General features: G+C 41.0%; 1 protein-coding gene across 1 annotated transcript in view; it reads left to right on the forward strand.

Moving 5' to 3' along the window:
- LOC136884148 (uncharacterized) overlaps window positions 1–15,475 on the forward strand; it is a 239,606-nt gene that overhangs the window by 156,898 nt on the left and 67,233 nt on the right. The window contains exon 9 of the mRNA XM_068229811.1: window positions 7,552–7,749. Within this exon, the coding sequence (XP_068085912.1) occupies window positions 7,552–7,749 (198 nt within the window). The remainder of the gene's footprint in view (window positions 1–7,551; window positions 7,750–15,475) is intronic.

The raw sequence follows: 15,475 nt of genomic DNA on the forward strand, positions 1-15,475 counted from the left end.
TCGCTAGGCGGAAGTACAATTTGGAGTAAAATGATTACTGAAGCTATAATAGTGTATTATTTATGTCAAAATAGTCATGAATAACTTCGTGTACAAACTATGTCCTACAGGAACGAGACTTTGTTACTTGTAGTCTATGAATAACTAAAGATCCCGCGCGAAAATATGCTTTTTCTCAATCAGTAATCTGTAGCTTGCGGTAGTCAGAAGAATTTTGTTATTTATTTATTTATTTATTTATTTATTTATTTATTTATTTATTTATTTATTTATTTATTTATAAGCAAGCTTGCTGGATGTTTGTGAACAGTTCCAGAAGACGTTCAACAAGTGGTACGAACCTTCGCATGAGTACAGTCAAACATTATCTCTTTGTAAAATTTGGATCCTCGCTTTAAACTTCACGCTTTTCAAAACAGTTCAGCAGTTGAAGCGATTAAACTGCGTATTATTAATAAAGTCATAGGGTGTCAGAGGAGATAGAGAAACTGCAGGAGTCTCAGTACACAACGCAGTCTCAGGACCAGGAAGTCATCTCGGTGTGGTCCTCTTTCCTAAAGAAGACGGTATCGAAAAAATCAAGGAATACAACATCAAGAACTATTAATGAAATGCAGAGGCGCCTGGTGGAGGATGACATTATCGATCAATACGAGGACCCGCTGAAATGGTGGCATGATCACCGGTATAATTACCTGTATCTGAGTGAGACTTTGAAAGGAAAATGCTGTGCTCTCGTTACTTCGGTCCCATGCGAGCGGATCTCTGAAATGTTTTCAATGAACGTCGTAACCGTCTCAATGCTGACGTTCGATAGCTGTTATTTTTTAATGTAAATCTGAAGTTTAGTGACACATAGACACAAGATGGCACAATTAATACTTGAATAAGATTCCTTCCATTTTAATGTTATACCCTATGCCTGTATGAAAATACGACTATAAACTAATGTTGGTGTTTCGATTGAGATACATGTATAGAACTTGGTGTTTACGGACACGTAACAACGTTAAGTAAAATAACAACTGCGACAAAATCACAGGTTCTTGTCACTTCCCGGAGCAGAGCAGTTCGAAGTGGTCACTAGAAATCCTTGTTACAACCCAAATGTTGCCTTGCCTGTGAACTGAATTGCAGTTGTTTCACTCACGCCCAAGGCATGTTTTATAAAAAAAATCTTGCACGTTGGAGACTGTAGAAAGATTTCCTTGAGTCGGGTGTTGCACTGTAGATCCATCAGTTCGAGATGGAGATGTTGCGGAATATTCTTACCTCAAAGCGAAAAAGGTAAAATAAATAAATCGAAGTCAGCCTTGAGCCAATCGATGTCTTGAAACATCTTTGAAAAGAGACAGGCTAGCAAGGTGATTGTGCTGCCATCCCGCGCTAAGATTGCTAATCTCCATCCTTTCCTGGACACCAAAACACCTGTGCGCTCCACAAGTTCGGTCGGAGCGCTGTTTGGCCCAGCCTGAACTTAAGCAGCAACATAGACACCTCAACGCACCTGCTTACCCTTTAACCTGTGCTTTAGGAAGGATCAGCCAACCTCTCGTTTCTTTCCTTACATCGACCTAGCAGCGCTGCCGATGCATGTACGTAGCGAAGTTGAATGAGTCGCGCCAAGAGTTGCCGTCCTTCCTGCATGCTCCGTGTCCGTAAACGAGAGAGCGGTCGCCGTCACAACGTGCCCATATTCACGCAAAAATCCTATCAACTTGAAGACGAACAAAAAAACAAGGATGGATGGATGGATGGATGGATGGATGGATGGATGGATGGATGGATGGATGGATGGATGGATGGATGGATGGATGGATGGATGGCAAAAAGGTGAAAGGTCAGTCAAGAATATCACAGTTTCGTCCTTCATAGGAAAAGCTAAAAGCCAGTCGGCCATAGCAGAACACTTCTGCCGTACAGACCATCAAATCCTCTTTGACCACGCAAGACCCATCGCGCCTGTAAGAGCTCACGTCCATTGGAAGCGGAAACCTGCGAAAAGCTGCGATGACGAATTCGTACGAACACGCACGAAAACGGCCGAACGATCCAAACCGCAGAATTCAAGCGGGACTGCGTCCATTGGAACCGGCGCGGCGTTGTGCATTAGTGAAAGTAGGAATACCTGTGAACTATCCAGACTGGAATGGATTTTTCGCCCGAAGAGCTGCGTTTTATCATCACTGCCGAAAAGCTGACACTTCTGGTAAAAGATGGGAAGTATTTGTGGGTCTAGCGAGTCTTATTACCACATGCGGGATGTGTAGAAGTTGTTATAATTTTTATTTAAAACTTTAGCAATAGGTGTTTATATTTTTCCGTCCAATCACTTCATACCTACGCTGATTACTTTTTTTATAAAATATGTTTTAAAAGTGCCGTATATAAAACAAATATTTGCCTCCAGTGTTCGAGTGATATAAAATAAAGATGAAGTATCTCATTTCAGATAAATGTTATCATTCTGTGACTTGACAACGAAGCTCCACACATACTCCCAAGTGCTGTGGCCGCTCGAACCAAGCTTTATCGCGCCGATGAGAGAGAATCATTTCCGCTATTTCTGTTACTTCTCGCTGTTACAAAACATAATCTGATATAAGAGAAGATTACTTTGCCTGGTTGGGAATTAGGAAATGAACTCCAGTAACTGTCAGAGGACGGTGTATTAATAACTTCACTCCCAGTTACCACAGCACAGCGCGATGATACCTGATTCCAGTTTGTACGGGGCCGTGGATTATATGGTCGTGACTTCCACGTTTTTCGAAGAATATTTCTAAGCTCACCGCCAGAAGCAGACCTTCACAGGCCCCGAAGGCCAGTGTAATTCGGCGGGAAGTTCGGCTTTGTTTAGTCTCGTAAAATTTAAGTGGCTTTGATCCAGTTATCATATTTATGTATTTATTTAAAGACAGTCGGTCGTTTAAATTCCTCTCTCGTTTAACACAGAACTCACAGTTTTGACTTGATTCACAATTTTCTTAATTCAATAATGCGTTAGCACCTCGCGCTTTGTGCGTTAATAATCCAAAGCAAATGGAAGTACGTTGTTGAACACTTTTCATGAAGCAGCTGAGGTAGTCACGTTGTACGCAAGCTTATCGGAGAATGGGTCAGGCGGCTATTGCATCATCCACTCGCCCATTCACGACACAGGGAATAACCGGCAACTCGACTGTGGCACGCACTGTGTTGGTACGTAGCGCGGCCCATTCCGTTAGCATTATTCGTTTATCTTGGAACTTGTTTTTCCTAAAACTCTTTGCGATTTGTGCGCGTAGCGGAGCGAACGAGTACCGCTATTGTTGAATAAATTAAAACGAATGTAGTCACGATTACTTTTTTCTGCCGGAGTTTATTGGGATAACTGATTGAATGCCATAATTCGAGTAAAATTGAGTCTGACTGTAGTAGGTACAAAATAATGGAGATACATTAGTTTTGCAATATTTGAACGAGCCAAAAAAGAAGAACTTGTTTTGGAATATTAATCAATCATTACTATTGAATGCGAAGAAATCATGAACTGTATCATGGTGTGAGTGATTGGAGAGATTCAAAACCTGATACCTGTCGCTCGCGTACTATTGACGTGCTGTGTGCTGTGATGGTTTGTAATAATAAGGTCTAGGTTTTTATGCAATTACACTCCCTCCAATCCATGAAAAAAAAAACATTTGCAAATTACCTTATTATTGCCATTGTTGTACTGATATCTGCTTTCACAGATCATAACAACAGTCAGTTTAAAGCTCAACTATCGGATAGATTTCACACACACTGTACTGTCAGTACACGAGGTTAGAGCCATGTGCTAGGAGAAGAGTAAGATTAAGTTGAATAACTTTTGCTGGTTATGTAACATTATTCGTATATATTTTTGTGGTAAGGTATGGGAAGGTATGGCAATGTTGTTTCGTGGAAAGTGTGAGAGTATTGTAATGATGATAGTTACCCCAAGTTAACCCTTTCAATCATAAGTTGTCGGAATGAAACATCCTCACTGTTCCTAATTAGCTTAGGAGAAATATCCGTGCCAAGTCTCAGCTCTCTACCTTTGTTGGAAGCGAGTGTTTGAATGATATTGTGTTGAGAATTGTTACCCCAGTTTCATCCCCCTTTATCACAAAATACTGGAATAAATCAGCTATACCTTCACTACATACCTTACAAGGAACACCTGTACCAAATTTCAGCGCTCTAGCTTCACGGGAAGTGTGAGAATTAGAGATGAGTAATTGAGTCAGGAATGTTAAATCTGTGTTACTGTATGGAAGTGAGACCTGGAAAGTGACCAAAGACATTACCACAAGGTTACAGACTTTTATAAATCGGTGCTTGAGGTACATTATGAGAATATGTTGGCCAAAAACTATCCCAAACAAAGACCTTTGGGAGGCCACAAGTCAAAGTCTCATACAGGAACAGATAATGAGAAGAAAATGGAGATGGATTGGACACACCCTGAGAAGACCACAAGAGAGTATCACAAGGCAGGCATTGAGTTGGAATTCACAAGGCAGTCGCAGGCAAGGCAGACCGAGGATTACCTGGAAGAGAACCATAGTTAAGGAGATTGCTGGAGTTAACAAGACATGGAGGGAGGTGAAAGCATTGGCGGCAGATAGAACAAGCTGGAGAAATTTCGTCGAGGCCCTATGTTCCACAAGGAATTAAAGGAAATAAGTCAAGTAAGTCAATTGAGTCAGGGTTTTCGCTTTTATATAGGGAAAGAGATAATGTTGAGGAGTCGAATTGGATTTCAACACATGAAAAGAGAGTGCATCTCTCGAGTGAAAATAATTTAAATATTTAGGTGTATGGATTACTGAAAATTGTAATAATAACCTACAACCTGTTTTCCAGTCATTGACCGGGTCAGGGATGAATGAATGTATGAATCATACATAGGCTACTGGTACGATGGGGTCGTCACTCCCAAAGTGATTTATTAACGACTGATAGATGCTATGAAATGAGAATGGAGAGTGTTGCTTGAATGAAGGATGACAGGGAAAACCGGAATACCCGGAGAAAAACCTGTCCCGCCTCCGCTTTGTCCAGCACAAATCTCACATGGAGTGACCGAGATTTGAACCACGGTATTCAGCGGTGAGAGGCCAACGCGCTGCCGTCTGAGCCACGGAGGCTGCACTGAAAATTGCAATGAAAAGAAATCTATTGAATTGTGACTCCTGAAAATGGAGACTGCATTTCAGTTAACAAAACATTACGTACAACTGCAAAATCCTGCACTATACTACAGTAATCAACCCCGAAGTTTCTCTTCGCATCAGAAACTATCAATCTCCAACACAAAACACTAAAAGAACACTTAGAAGTGAACGAACGTAAAATACTGAGAAAAATCCCAGGACCGAGAATCAAACATGGAGAACATTTTCCAAAACCAAACGCGGAATTATATAAAAGAATCTCCTAAATTACAGATACAATGCGCTTGCGAAGATTACAATACATAGGGCACTCAAATAGACTGACTCATACATTATTAAAGAATAAGACCAACACATTAAATTGGTACAAACAGACAGAGGAATTAGGATCACCAAATCTACTGGACCGAGATGAAATCAGAAAAATCACGCTCACACGGTGTTTTGAGGATGATGAGAGAAAGACTAACCGACATGTTTGGTCCCTGCAACGAAAACACTTCCATTCACTAAGTATGAAGGAATACTGGACTAAAACAAAAAGCCATCAAATGTTCATTCCGCGTGGTCCTAAGTAATCCATTCGTGACAACAAGTCGCTAACTCAATAAATATATATATATAATTTCGTTTCTTGAATTGATATTTAATTAATTGGGAAGTTCCCTTTCCTAATGACGAACATTTGTGTTCCATTTTTGTACGGCCACAATGGATACCCATTGAAAAGAAGGTAAGGGTAAAACAGCTTTTGAACACATGTGGTGCAATGTAGTGGGATAGGCGACTGATAGAAAGCATGTTCCCTGTCAGGTTGCAGACCGCAGCCTGTTTTGACATGGTTAAGCTTCAAAACCCGATAATGGAGAGTTCACGGCGCTTGTATTGTAGGCTTTGTGGCCGGTTACTAGAGAATAAAGCTCTGGAATTATCGAGAACTCACACAAGAAATCCTGTGGTCCGGACATGTACAGCCTTACTCTAAGGCCTGTTGAATTATTTGTTAGTTTTCTATCACAACAATAAGCATTGGCCTATAATTAAATCCAAGGAGGGTTTATACCCATTTTATATATCAGCTTTTAGGGTAAAATGTATCTTGCCCTTCCGTTATTTACGTTAGCAGTTCTTTTATGTTTCTTTACCCCGTATTTTTTATAAGAATAAGAGTTTTTCCTGTCTTTCTCAGTGAAGTCCACTCTTTGTTTAATAATTTGACAACTGTACAGCATTCTTTCTATGTTAGCTCTAAATTCACTGTCCAGATATTTAACTGAAATTGAGTCTGTCCCCGTACTCGCTCTCACTGAATGTATCTCTTCCACTGTTTCTCCACATTACAAACAACGGCAAGGAATGAACTTTAGTGGAGTAATCATATTAAGGAAGAAAGGTTATAGATCTGTTGATATGGTTTTGAGAGTATTTAGGGGTTAATGTACAAGAAAGGGCGTGTAAGTCTTTGGTAAAACCCGATTAGAATATGGTTCCATAGTATGGGACCCACACTAGGACTACTTGATACGACAGCTGGAAAAGATTCAAAGAAAAGCAGCATGATTTGTTCTGTGTCATTTCCGACAAAGAAGTAGTGTTACGACAATGTCGCAAACTTTAGGCTGAAAGATTTTGGAATAAGGAAACGAGGTGCTCGACTATGTGGTATGTTTCGAGCTGTCAGAGGAATGATGGAGTGGAATGACATTAGTAGACCCATAAGCTAGAGCGGAGCTTTTAGAAGTAGGAAATATCATATGAAGATAAAGGTTGATTTGGAGAGGAGAAATTTGGGCAAATATTCGTTTATTGAACGAGGAGTAAGGGAAGGGAATAATAATAATAATGGCTTTACTTCCCCTAACTACTTTTACGGTTTTCGGAGACGCCGAGGTGCCGGAATTTAGACCCGCAGGAGTTCTTTTACGTGCCAGTAAATCTACCGACATGAGGCTGACGTATTTGAGCACCTTCATATACCGCCGGACAGAGCCAGGATCGAACCTGTCAAGTTGGGGTCAGAAGGCCGGCGCCTCAACCGTCTGAGCTACTCAGTCCGGCTGGGAAGGGAATAAATTATCAAGGAAAATGTTCGATAAATTTTCGAGTTCTTTGAAAATGTTTAAGATAAAGCTAGGTGATCAATTGGCTGGGAATTTGCCATCTGGGCGAAAGCAGACCATGGACCTCTTTCTCTCTTCGACCTCCATTCTTGCAGATATCCTTTAACCACCACACAATACCTCTTACTTCTCTATCTGTAAGTCTTTCTTTATAGTACTATTTGCTAATTTCGCCGAGTTCTAGAAATATTCTTCTCGTCTTCCATTCTGACATCATCATATTTTTCGCACGTTTCCTTCTATTACAGGCCTGGTCAAGCAGTGCTCTTGTCTGAATGGTGGCATTTGTAACCACAAGAGACGAACTTGTCACTGTCCTGCTGGTTACTTCGGAAGGCGGTGTGAGAGGGTGTCTTGTCATCCTCCTTGTCAGAACGGAGGGCGCTGTGAGCAAGTGGACAAGTGCGAGTGTACTCCAGAGTACACCGGGCCACACTGCGAAGAACGTAAGTAAAAAATAATTATAACCTACTGTATATTTTCTTTGCTTTTTCCTCATCTAATCTCGTATAATTTTTGGGTACATGCACATAATCATGATAGAAGAATTACTGTAACTTGATATATTGTAAATTATATCAGCATACACATGTACAATACAGACGGCAAGTCCTGTAAGGGTACACTGCAGCGCAGTCACAATCACCTTATTAGTGTTGGCTACTCAATGTATGATTCGAAGCAGTGTATCGATTCATTCGAATGTCCGAGTAAACACTGCCTTCGTAATTTACAGGCCGTACTGTACCTCCGATGACGTCACACAAAGAGGCGAACTGTTTCCTCCGTCCAATCCGTGTAATGAAAGGACATGATGCGTCTGTACTTTTTGTAATTATGAAATATTTACAAATGTTGTATTAATATTACAGGTGAGATCACTAAAACCTGTAATCGCATCATAACTCGTAAGTCAGGTCTATCTCATTTTAGGAGAAGTAGGTTTGAAGTGCGATCTACGCGGTCAAAGCTTCAGTGTTTTACTCGTCATTGTACCCAACACATAATTATTATGTATGAATACAAATATGGAGATATTAACCGTGCAATTATTTATTTTTTTTTTATTTATTTATTTTTTTTTTTTTTTTTATTTATTTATTCAGGATCAGCAACAGCATAACGCCGAATTACAACGATCTGAGCTATGTACAACAGATATGAATCTAAAATGAAAGATATATAAATACTTACAAAGGACACGAATATACACAATCAAAACTGTACAATCATATATAATACATATTTACATAAACAACGTTATTAAAAAAGAAAAATACATTTACAGTAAATACAGGAGCAGAACGGGAAAGACCAAGAAGGAAAATTAAGTTATATGATAAATATCATGACAGAAGGAAGGAAACGTTACGAAGAGATCTAGGTTGTTGTTGATAGATAATGTATTAAACATTGCTGGAATACGTACCGAAAGGGACCTTTGGGTGAGAGAAAGCCGGGAGTAAGGAGTATGGAATAGGGTCTTCATTCTGGTATTACGGGATGGGACGTGGAGGGGAAATAAGGAAGCTAAATCTGGAGACCTAAACAGACCATTAACTGCTTTGTATAGCAGCTTTAGGTCGGCTACTTTCCTCCGAGCAGAAAGAGTCTTGAGGTTCAGTTTCCCAAGCACTTGGATAGTGCTTAGATTGCGACATGCAGGGACCCTGGCTCTGACGATAGCACAGAAAAAAGATTGTACACGGTCAAGGTGGCAGAGGTTTGAAGAAGCAGAAATGGACCAGACTGGAGAGGCGTATTCAACAATAGGTAAGATACAGGAAACGTAGAATGCTCGGAGGGCATTCACATCTGTGATGTCAGAAAACCTGTACAGTAAACCAAGGAGTGACATAGCACGTGAGGTAACCCTGTTTATGTGCGAGACAAACAACAATTTACTGTCAAAATGCACTCCTAAGTCTTTTTGATTGTCAACAAGAGCAATCGGTTGGTTCAGTAGGTGATATTGTTGTTATTATGGCCATAAATACAGTAGCTTTCTTGTTTTTTGTTGTTGTTGTTGACGCTTCTGGCACCATCCTTCGAAGACTTTCTTGAGACCCTTTCTTCTATACAAACATTTGTATAACTTTTTGTTTAGGAATAGCCCATGTTTTCCCAAATATTAATGCACTGATCAGCCAGATCTATTAGTTACTTCCCGCATTCACGGAAACTGCCGAGGAATGGTTTTTACTCGCATTCATTCTGGGGAGAAAAGGCAGCGCGTACTCAACATTATGAACCCAAGAAATAACCATATCTAGGTTCCACTGGTTACTGCCCACTTTTATACTTGTTCTGTACCAACAAATAAACGCTCTGCTGCAAATCTGTGTAACAGGAAAGTCAAAAGAAGAACTCATCATCAGCTCTGGAAAATGAGTGAAACATACAACTTTATTCTTCGTAACAGGTATTTTTTCGGTTAGGATTTTCGTTTTTCATAAAGGTAACCTGCCCCCATACGAAGAAAATGAAAATATTAATGTCTATTTACTTGTATAGTTGTATTTTCGCCGTGGTACGCACAAGTTCTTAGCATTGTGGCAAATGCGAACTTTCAGACACTGTATTTAAATTTGTAGCACATTATATTTCCACAAAAACGTGTTATACGATAACAAATAAATGAATAAATTACACGAAAAGTATTACGTTCCTTGAATTTACATTACTCACCACGTGAAGATACCATGCCTAACCTAAACTATGAGGTCTCATTATCTTAATAACAGGTGTTTACGTAAATCCTGATGTGATAAATTAAAGAAAAACATACTATATACTTAAATATAATTTTTTGTTTCTCAACGGTCACAATTATCTTAAGAATGCCCACAATCCTTATGGATTACATTCACAAGTAAAATTTGTAACATTTGCTTAGCTCGCCTCAGTTGATCAGCTGATGGGCTTGGCGCGCTTTCTACAGTACGGCCTGTATATTACGAAGGCAGTGGAGTAAATCGAAGCGTAGCAGCGGCCAGCTCACGGCACACGATTCAGCTGACTCGCAACAGACAGTGCTGAGCAGCGCACTCACGGTTCATTATTGGAACAGTGGACATTCGCAGAGAGCCGAACTTGCGCTGCGGGAGAGACATACAGAGCCACGACTGCTGGTAATGCTGTAAAATTCAGAATTATAATAATAATAATAATAATAGTCCTAATAATAAGAAGAAAATTAAATGGCGTATGGCTTTTAGTGCCGGGAGTGTCTGAGGACAAGTTTAGCTCGCCAGATGCAGGTCTTTTGATTTGACTCCCGTAGGTGATCTGCGTGTCGTGATGAGGATGAAATAATGATGAAGACGACACATACACCCAGCCTCCGTGCCAGCAAAATTAACCAATTATGGTTAAAATTCCCGACCCTGCCGGGAATCGAACCCAGGACCCCTGTAATCAAAGGTCAACGCGCTAACGATTTGCCCATGGAGCCGGACATAATAATAATAATAATAATAATAATAATAATAATAATAATAATAATAATAATAATAGTGCATAGCATCTGTAAAGGCTTGGTGGTGACTTAATGAGGATAACATGAATTACGAAGACGTTATAAACATCCGGTCCCCAAGCCAGGGAAATAAAGAGTACGAGGGGCTTAATTCTGAGAATTGAATCGGGGCCACCGGACCAAAGGCCAGCATTCAATCCATTTAGCCACAAAGCTGGATTTCAATTTGCCACCGTCTCCACTGATTGTGTGTAGAGATATTTCTTTTCATCTAATTCTATATACTTTTTTAATGGAGTTGTCACTGCGGAGGAAAGGTTTTGTAACATCAAAACTTGATGCGAAGAGGTGGCTGCAGGAGAAACCTGCGTCTGAAAGCTGGACGGCACATGAGGAAGCAGTTCATATAATGGAAACCAGATCGCAGCAACGAACATTGAATGCTGTTGCTGGTGACTCAAATGGGCCGTGAATCGGATCACTGTATCGATTCAGTAACGTGAACCAGTGGCGTATGCTGGGATCAAGACGTGGGCTACCACTAGACTTAGGTTACCTCTTTTCGATGTTTGATTTAGTGAATGTCAAGACCTAAGCGTTCTGAAATGCAGCCAATAGCCAACGGAGAAGCCTGCTGTGTTGTCAAGGTTGTTTCATCTATTCACAAGCCACTGCCCTGCCCTCTGCTACTGTCAGTAATCAACACCTGACCAGTGGGAGACGGTAGCCTAAGGTTTAGCAAATTAAAGTCCGGCTTTGTGGCTAAATGGATAGAATGCATGCCCTTGGTCCGATGGACCCTGTTCAATTCTTAGAATCAACACCCCCGTACTCTTAATTCCCCTGGCTTGGGGAATGGATATTTATCATGTCTTCGCTATTCATTTTATCCTCATTAAGTCACCACCAAGCCTTTACAGATGCCATGCACCATTATTATTATTATTATTATTATTATTATTATTATTATTATTATTATTATTATTATTATTATTATTATTATTATTATTATTATTATTATTATTACAGCATTACCAGCAGTCGTACCCATCGTTCACTGGTTTATTAACTTCGTCGGGTGATCGGTGGTGGTGTCCGACCCATGATCATAGATTCGATTCCAACCAGCCAAAGAGAACACTAAACCTGAAAGATTGTATTTCACTTTAGCAGATCTACCTATAAAAAGAAAACTATATTAGTCCTATAACAGTAGCCACGCATGTCTTTCTACAAGGATGTAGAACCAAAAGGGAGTGAACTACCAACAGCCCGTGGTGTAGGGGTAGTGTGCTTGCCTCTCGCCCGGAGGCCCCGGGTTCGATTCTCGGCCATGAGGGCTGGTTCGAGGTCCACTCAGCCTACGTGATTAGAATTGAGGAGCTATCTGACGGTGAGATGGCGGCTCTGGTCTCGAAAGCCCAGAATAACGGCCGAGAGGATGCGTCATGCTGACCACACGGCCCCTCGTAATCTGCAGTCCTTCGGGTAGAGCAGCGGTTGCTGGGCAGGTCAAAGCCCTTTCAAGGGCCTTAAGTGCCGTGGGTGGGGGGTATGAGGCGAGGAAGTATTGTTCAGAGATCAGAAGAATGCACATGCCCGGTGAGGCTCGGGGCGAAAGAGTTTTTCGCCAGCAGAGCTAGTGACGTAATCAGTACCGGTACCATAGCAACCCCGCTACTACCCAGGTGACTTTATATTTAACTTTAAGGTACATTTTCCTAGAAGCGACTCCAGCGATAATCGTTCCGCGATAGTTATTCAGCGATCATCGCAAGCAGGCAAGTCATAACATGCAAACTCAGAAGAGGAACCCAAACACACAGAAGCAGTGGCGCCCACCTAAAATTACGCACTCTTACCCATGAACTAATAGGACTATCAACTTGAGATTTGATATAATATAAACTTTATCTCAAATGCTGTGATTTGGTATGTGCTTGCAATACCAGTTGTAGCTAACCGATATATGAACCAACTAAGTGAAAAATTCAGATAGATTCGTCCATATTAATGTAAGTGTTCACATATCTGATTAAATCAGGCACGACGCTGAACACTGCAAAGTGTGAGTCAATGTTTTCCTGTAGCAGATAGGAGCAGATAAGAGCCGACCTGTCTGGGCAGAGCAGGAAGTTCGTGCTTGCTGGCACATTCCTCACTGCATTCTTCTCATCTCCACACAGTATGTACGATGAGAAAACTTCGGAAACTTCCGGAGAACTTCGAGCCATGTAGCTATCTCTCCTTCGTTAGCAGTGGCAATCTGACGGACCGAAGTCTAGCACACCTATCTCCCCGGTCCCCGCACGTAGCGGACACACAGCAGCAAGCCGCGGGAGGTGATGTGAGGCGAGGGTAGAGGGACGCAATGCCTGGCTGCAATATCTTTCTCCGATGCCTTGCTCTCAGAAAAAGGAGCGACGTTTTATCTCACCGCGTTCAAGTTTTGTAAATGGAACAATGTGCCAAATGTTTACAATATAATGTGCTTTAGATTTCCATCATTTTCATTTGAGGTTTCGGCTTCACCGATAGCCTTAGCAGTCCTCAGTATATGCCACTGACGTGAACGGAATCAAATGAATCGAATATACCATCACTACACCTCATTGCTTCGAGTACTCTCCCTCAGCCTGTAGACTAGCGCTGATGCGGGAGATAATAGTTCGGTTCACTCTCTTCATCAGCGCATTTGCTGAAGGTGACGATTGTTTAGCAGCTTAGATAAGCACAAAACATTTCTACAATTTAATAAAATGAAAGCTGAGGACTAATACAATCATTATTTGTTATTGCTTATTCAGAATATAACTGACTCTGAATAACTGACAAGTTTACGCAACGTTAAACAGCACTGTGCATATATACGCATGATTTGAAGTGAATTGATAGAATCTGAGGATGATCTTTCTGAACGAAACATGTCCTTCTTTATTTAACAGAGTGTCTCTTTTACAGGTATATTATAGTATTATATTTGGTGTTTTCGAGACTGAAAAACTTTAAAGACACACAGATATGTTGAAACACAGGCAGGACAGGGAAGCCAGTGTTCGCTATGGCACCTCTCCAGTGTTAGGAGGAAAAGTTAGAAAGTAGATGCTATCACTGCTGTCGAGCTACGTTATCTGCGGTTCTGCAAAAGCTAACCTGTCAATGACGGATGTCCGGCTCCTTGGCTGAATGGTCAGCGTTAGTAGCCTTCATTGTAGTACACCCCAGGTTCGATTCCCAACCGTTTAGGATTTTAATCTTTGGCTCAGGAAATGGGTGTTTGTGATGTTCCCAATATCCCTGCAAGTCATACACCCTAATTACACGACAGATGCCACCGGAGGATCTGTGTTACGTGGACTGCAGCAGGCTAGCAAATACCACTCGAAATGATTATACTAGCGGATTAAACGGCTGCTTAAAATTTAAACTACAAAGCAGATATGAAAGTTGAGCATAAGGCAGCTATCTCTCTTACAGAGTCCCTGGAGTATTGGAAGATAACAGCTTCCACTTTTCACGTAATGAGGTAGAGTACTTACAAGGAAACCTCGCGACTTTCCCGCTTATACATTTTATGAAACCTGTCAACATTGCGTACATTGAAGTAAAAGTAACATCCTTTAAGTAATCCGTTTCTCGTCTCTTCCTATCTCTAGTTACCGAGAGAAAAGCTTTGAACTCCTCCTTATCTATATTTAAGCAACTTGAGAGTGCTTTTCGGTAAAAAATATAAATAAAAAATTTAAACAAAATAATAATAAATAGTATAAATTACCCGTAAAACGGACATTTAATGCGATGAGGGCACAGTTTTTCTCACACACAGTCTAGAAACATGTACACTGAAAGAGAGAGAAGCTAGTAAATTGCAAGCATGTGAAATGAAGTTTTCATGAAGTACCCTCGAAAAAACACGCATGGGCCATGTAACGATGACATCACAATGAAACTGGAAGTGATCTCGATAGAAGAGAAGCTAATGACGTGTAAAGTGAATGCCTGGCACAGGAACACGATGTGATGCCTAGAAAGAATGGTTGAAGGAAGAAGGCAAGTGGAAGACCTAGGAAGAGACGGCTATACCAGCTGAGGGAGGAAATGAGAAGAAGAGGAGGGAATTGGGAGTCAGTGGTGAGAGAGAAGGCATTTCTGAACAGAAACGATGGCGAAGACTCTTTCAACACCACCCTATCCTGCACACTGGAGGAGTTCTATGATGATGATGGCATAGTTCATTATTTGCACCAGGAACTCACCATGGAAGCATTTTCATCATAGTTCTCTACACTGCACCTTCCTGATTCATTAACTAGCGTATGACTTATACAGACAATATCAGTAATATATATATATAAATATGTACAGATGAGAAACAATTTGTGCTTCACAATTGAATATCTATTTCTTCAATCCAGCGTGCAGCATCTGAAGTTACCAGCAGGAAGTCAGCTTCATCACCGTGATAGGGTCGAATCTTACATTCCCTGACGATATGATGAATAGTCTGGTGTGGAGCTCCGCAGTCACAGTCTGGATTAGGTAGCTTTTTCCACTTATGGAGAGCGGCTCCGCATCGACCATGTCCTGTTCTGATTCTATTCAGGGCACTCCAGGTCTTGCGTGGTAGGTGGGATCCGCTTGGAAGTCTTGCGTGGTAGGTGGGATCCGCTTGGAAGTCTGGGACCTGAGAAGAA

Source organism: Anabrus simplex, chromosome 12, assembly GCF_040414725.1.
Source record: "Anabrus simplex isolate iqAnaSimp1 chromosome 12, ASM4041472v1, whole genome shotgun sequence".
Taxonomy (NCBI): domain Eukaryota; kingdom Metazoa; phylum Arthropoda; class Insecta; order Orthoptera; family Tettigoniidae; genus Anabrus; species Anabrus simplex.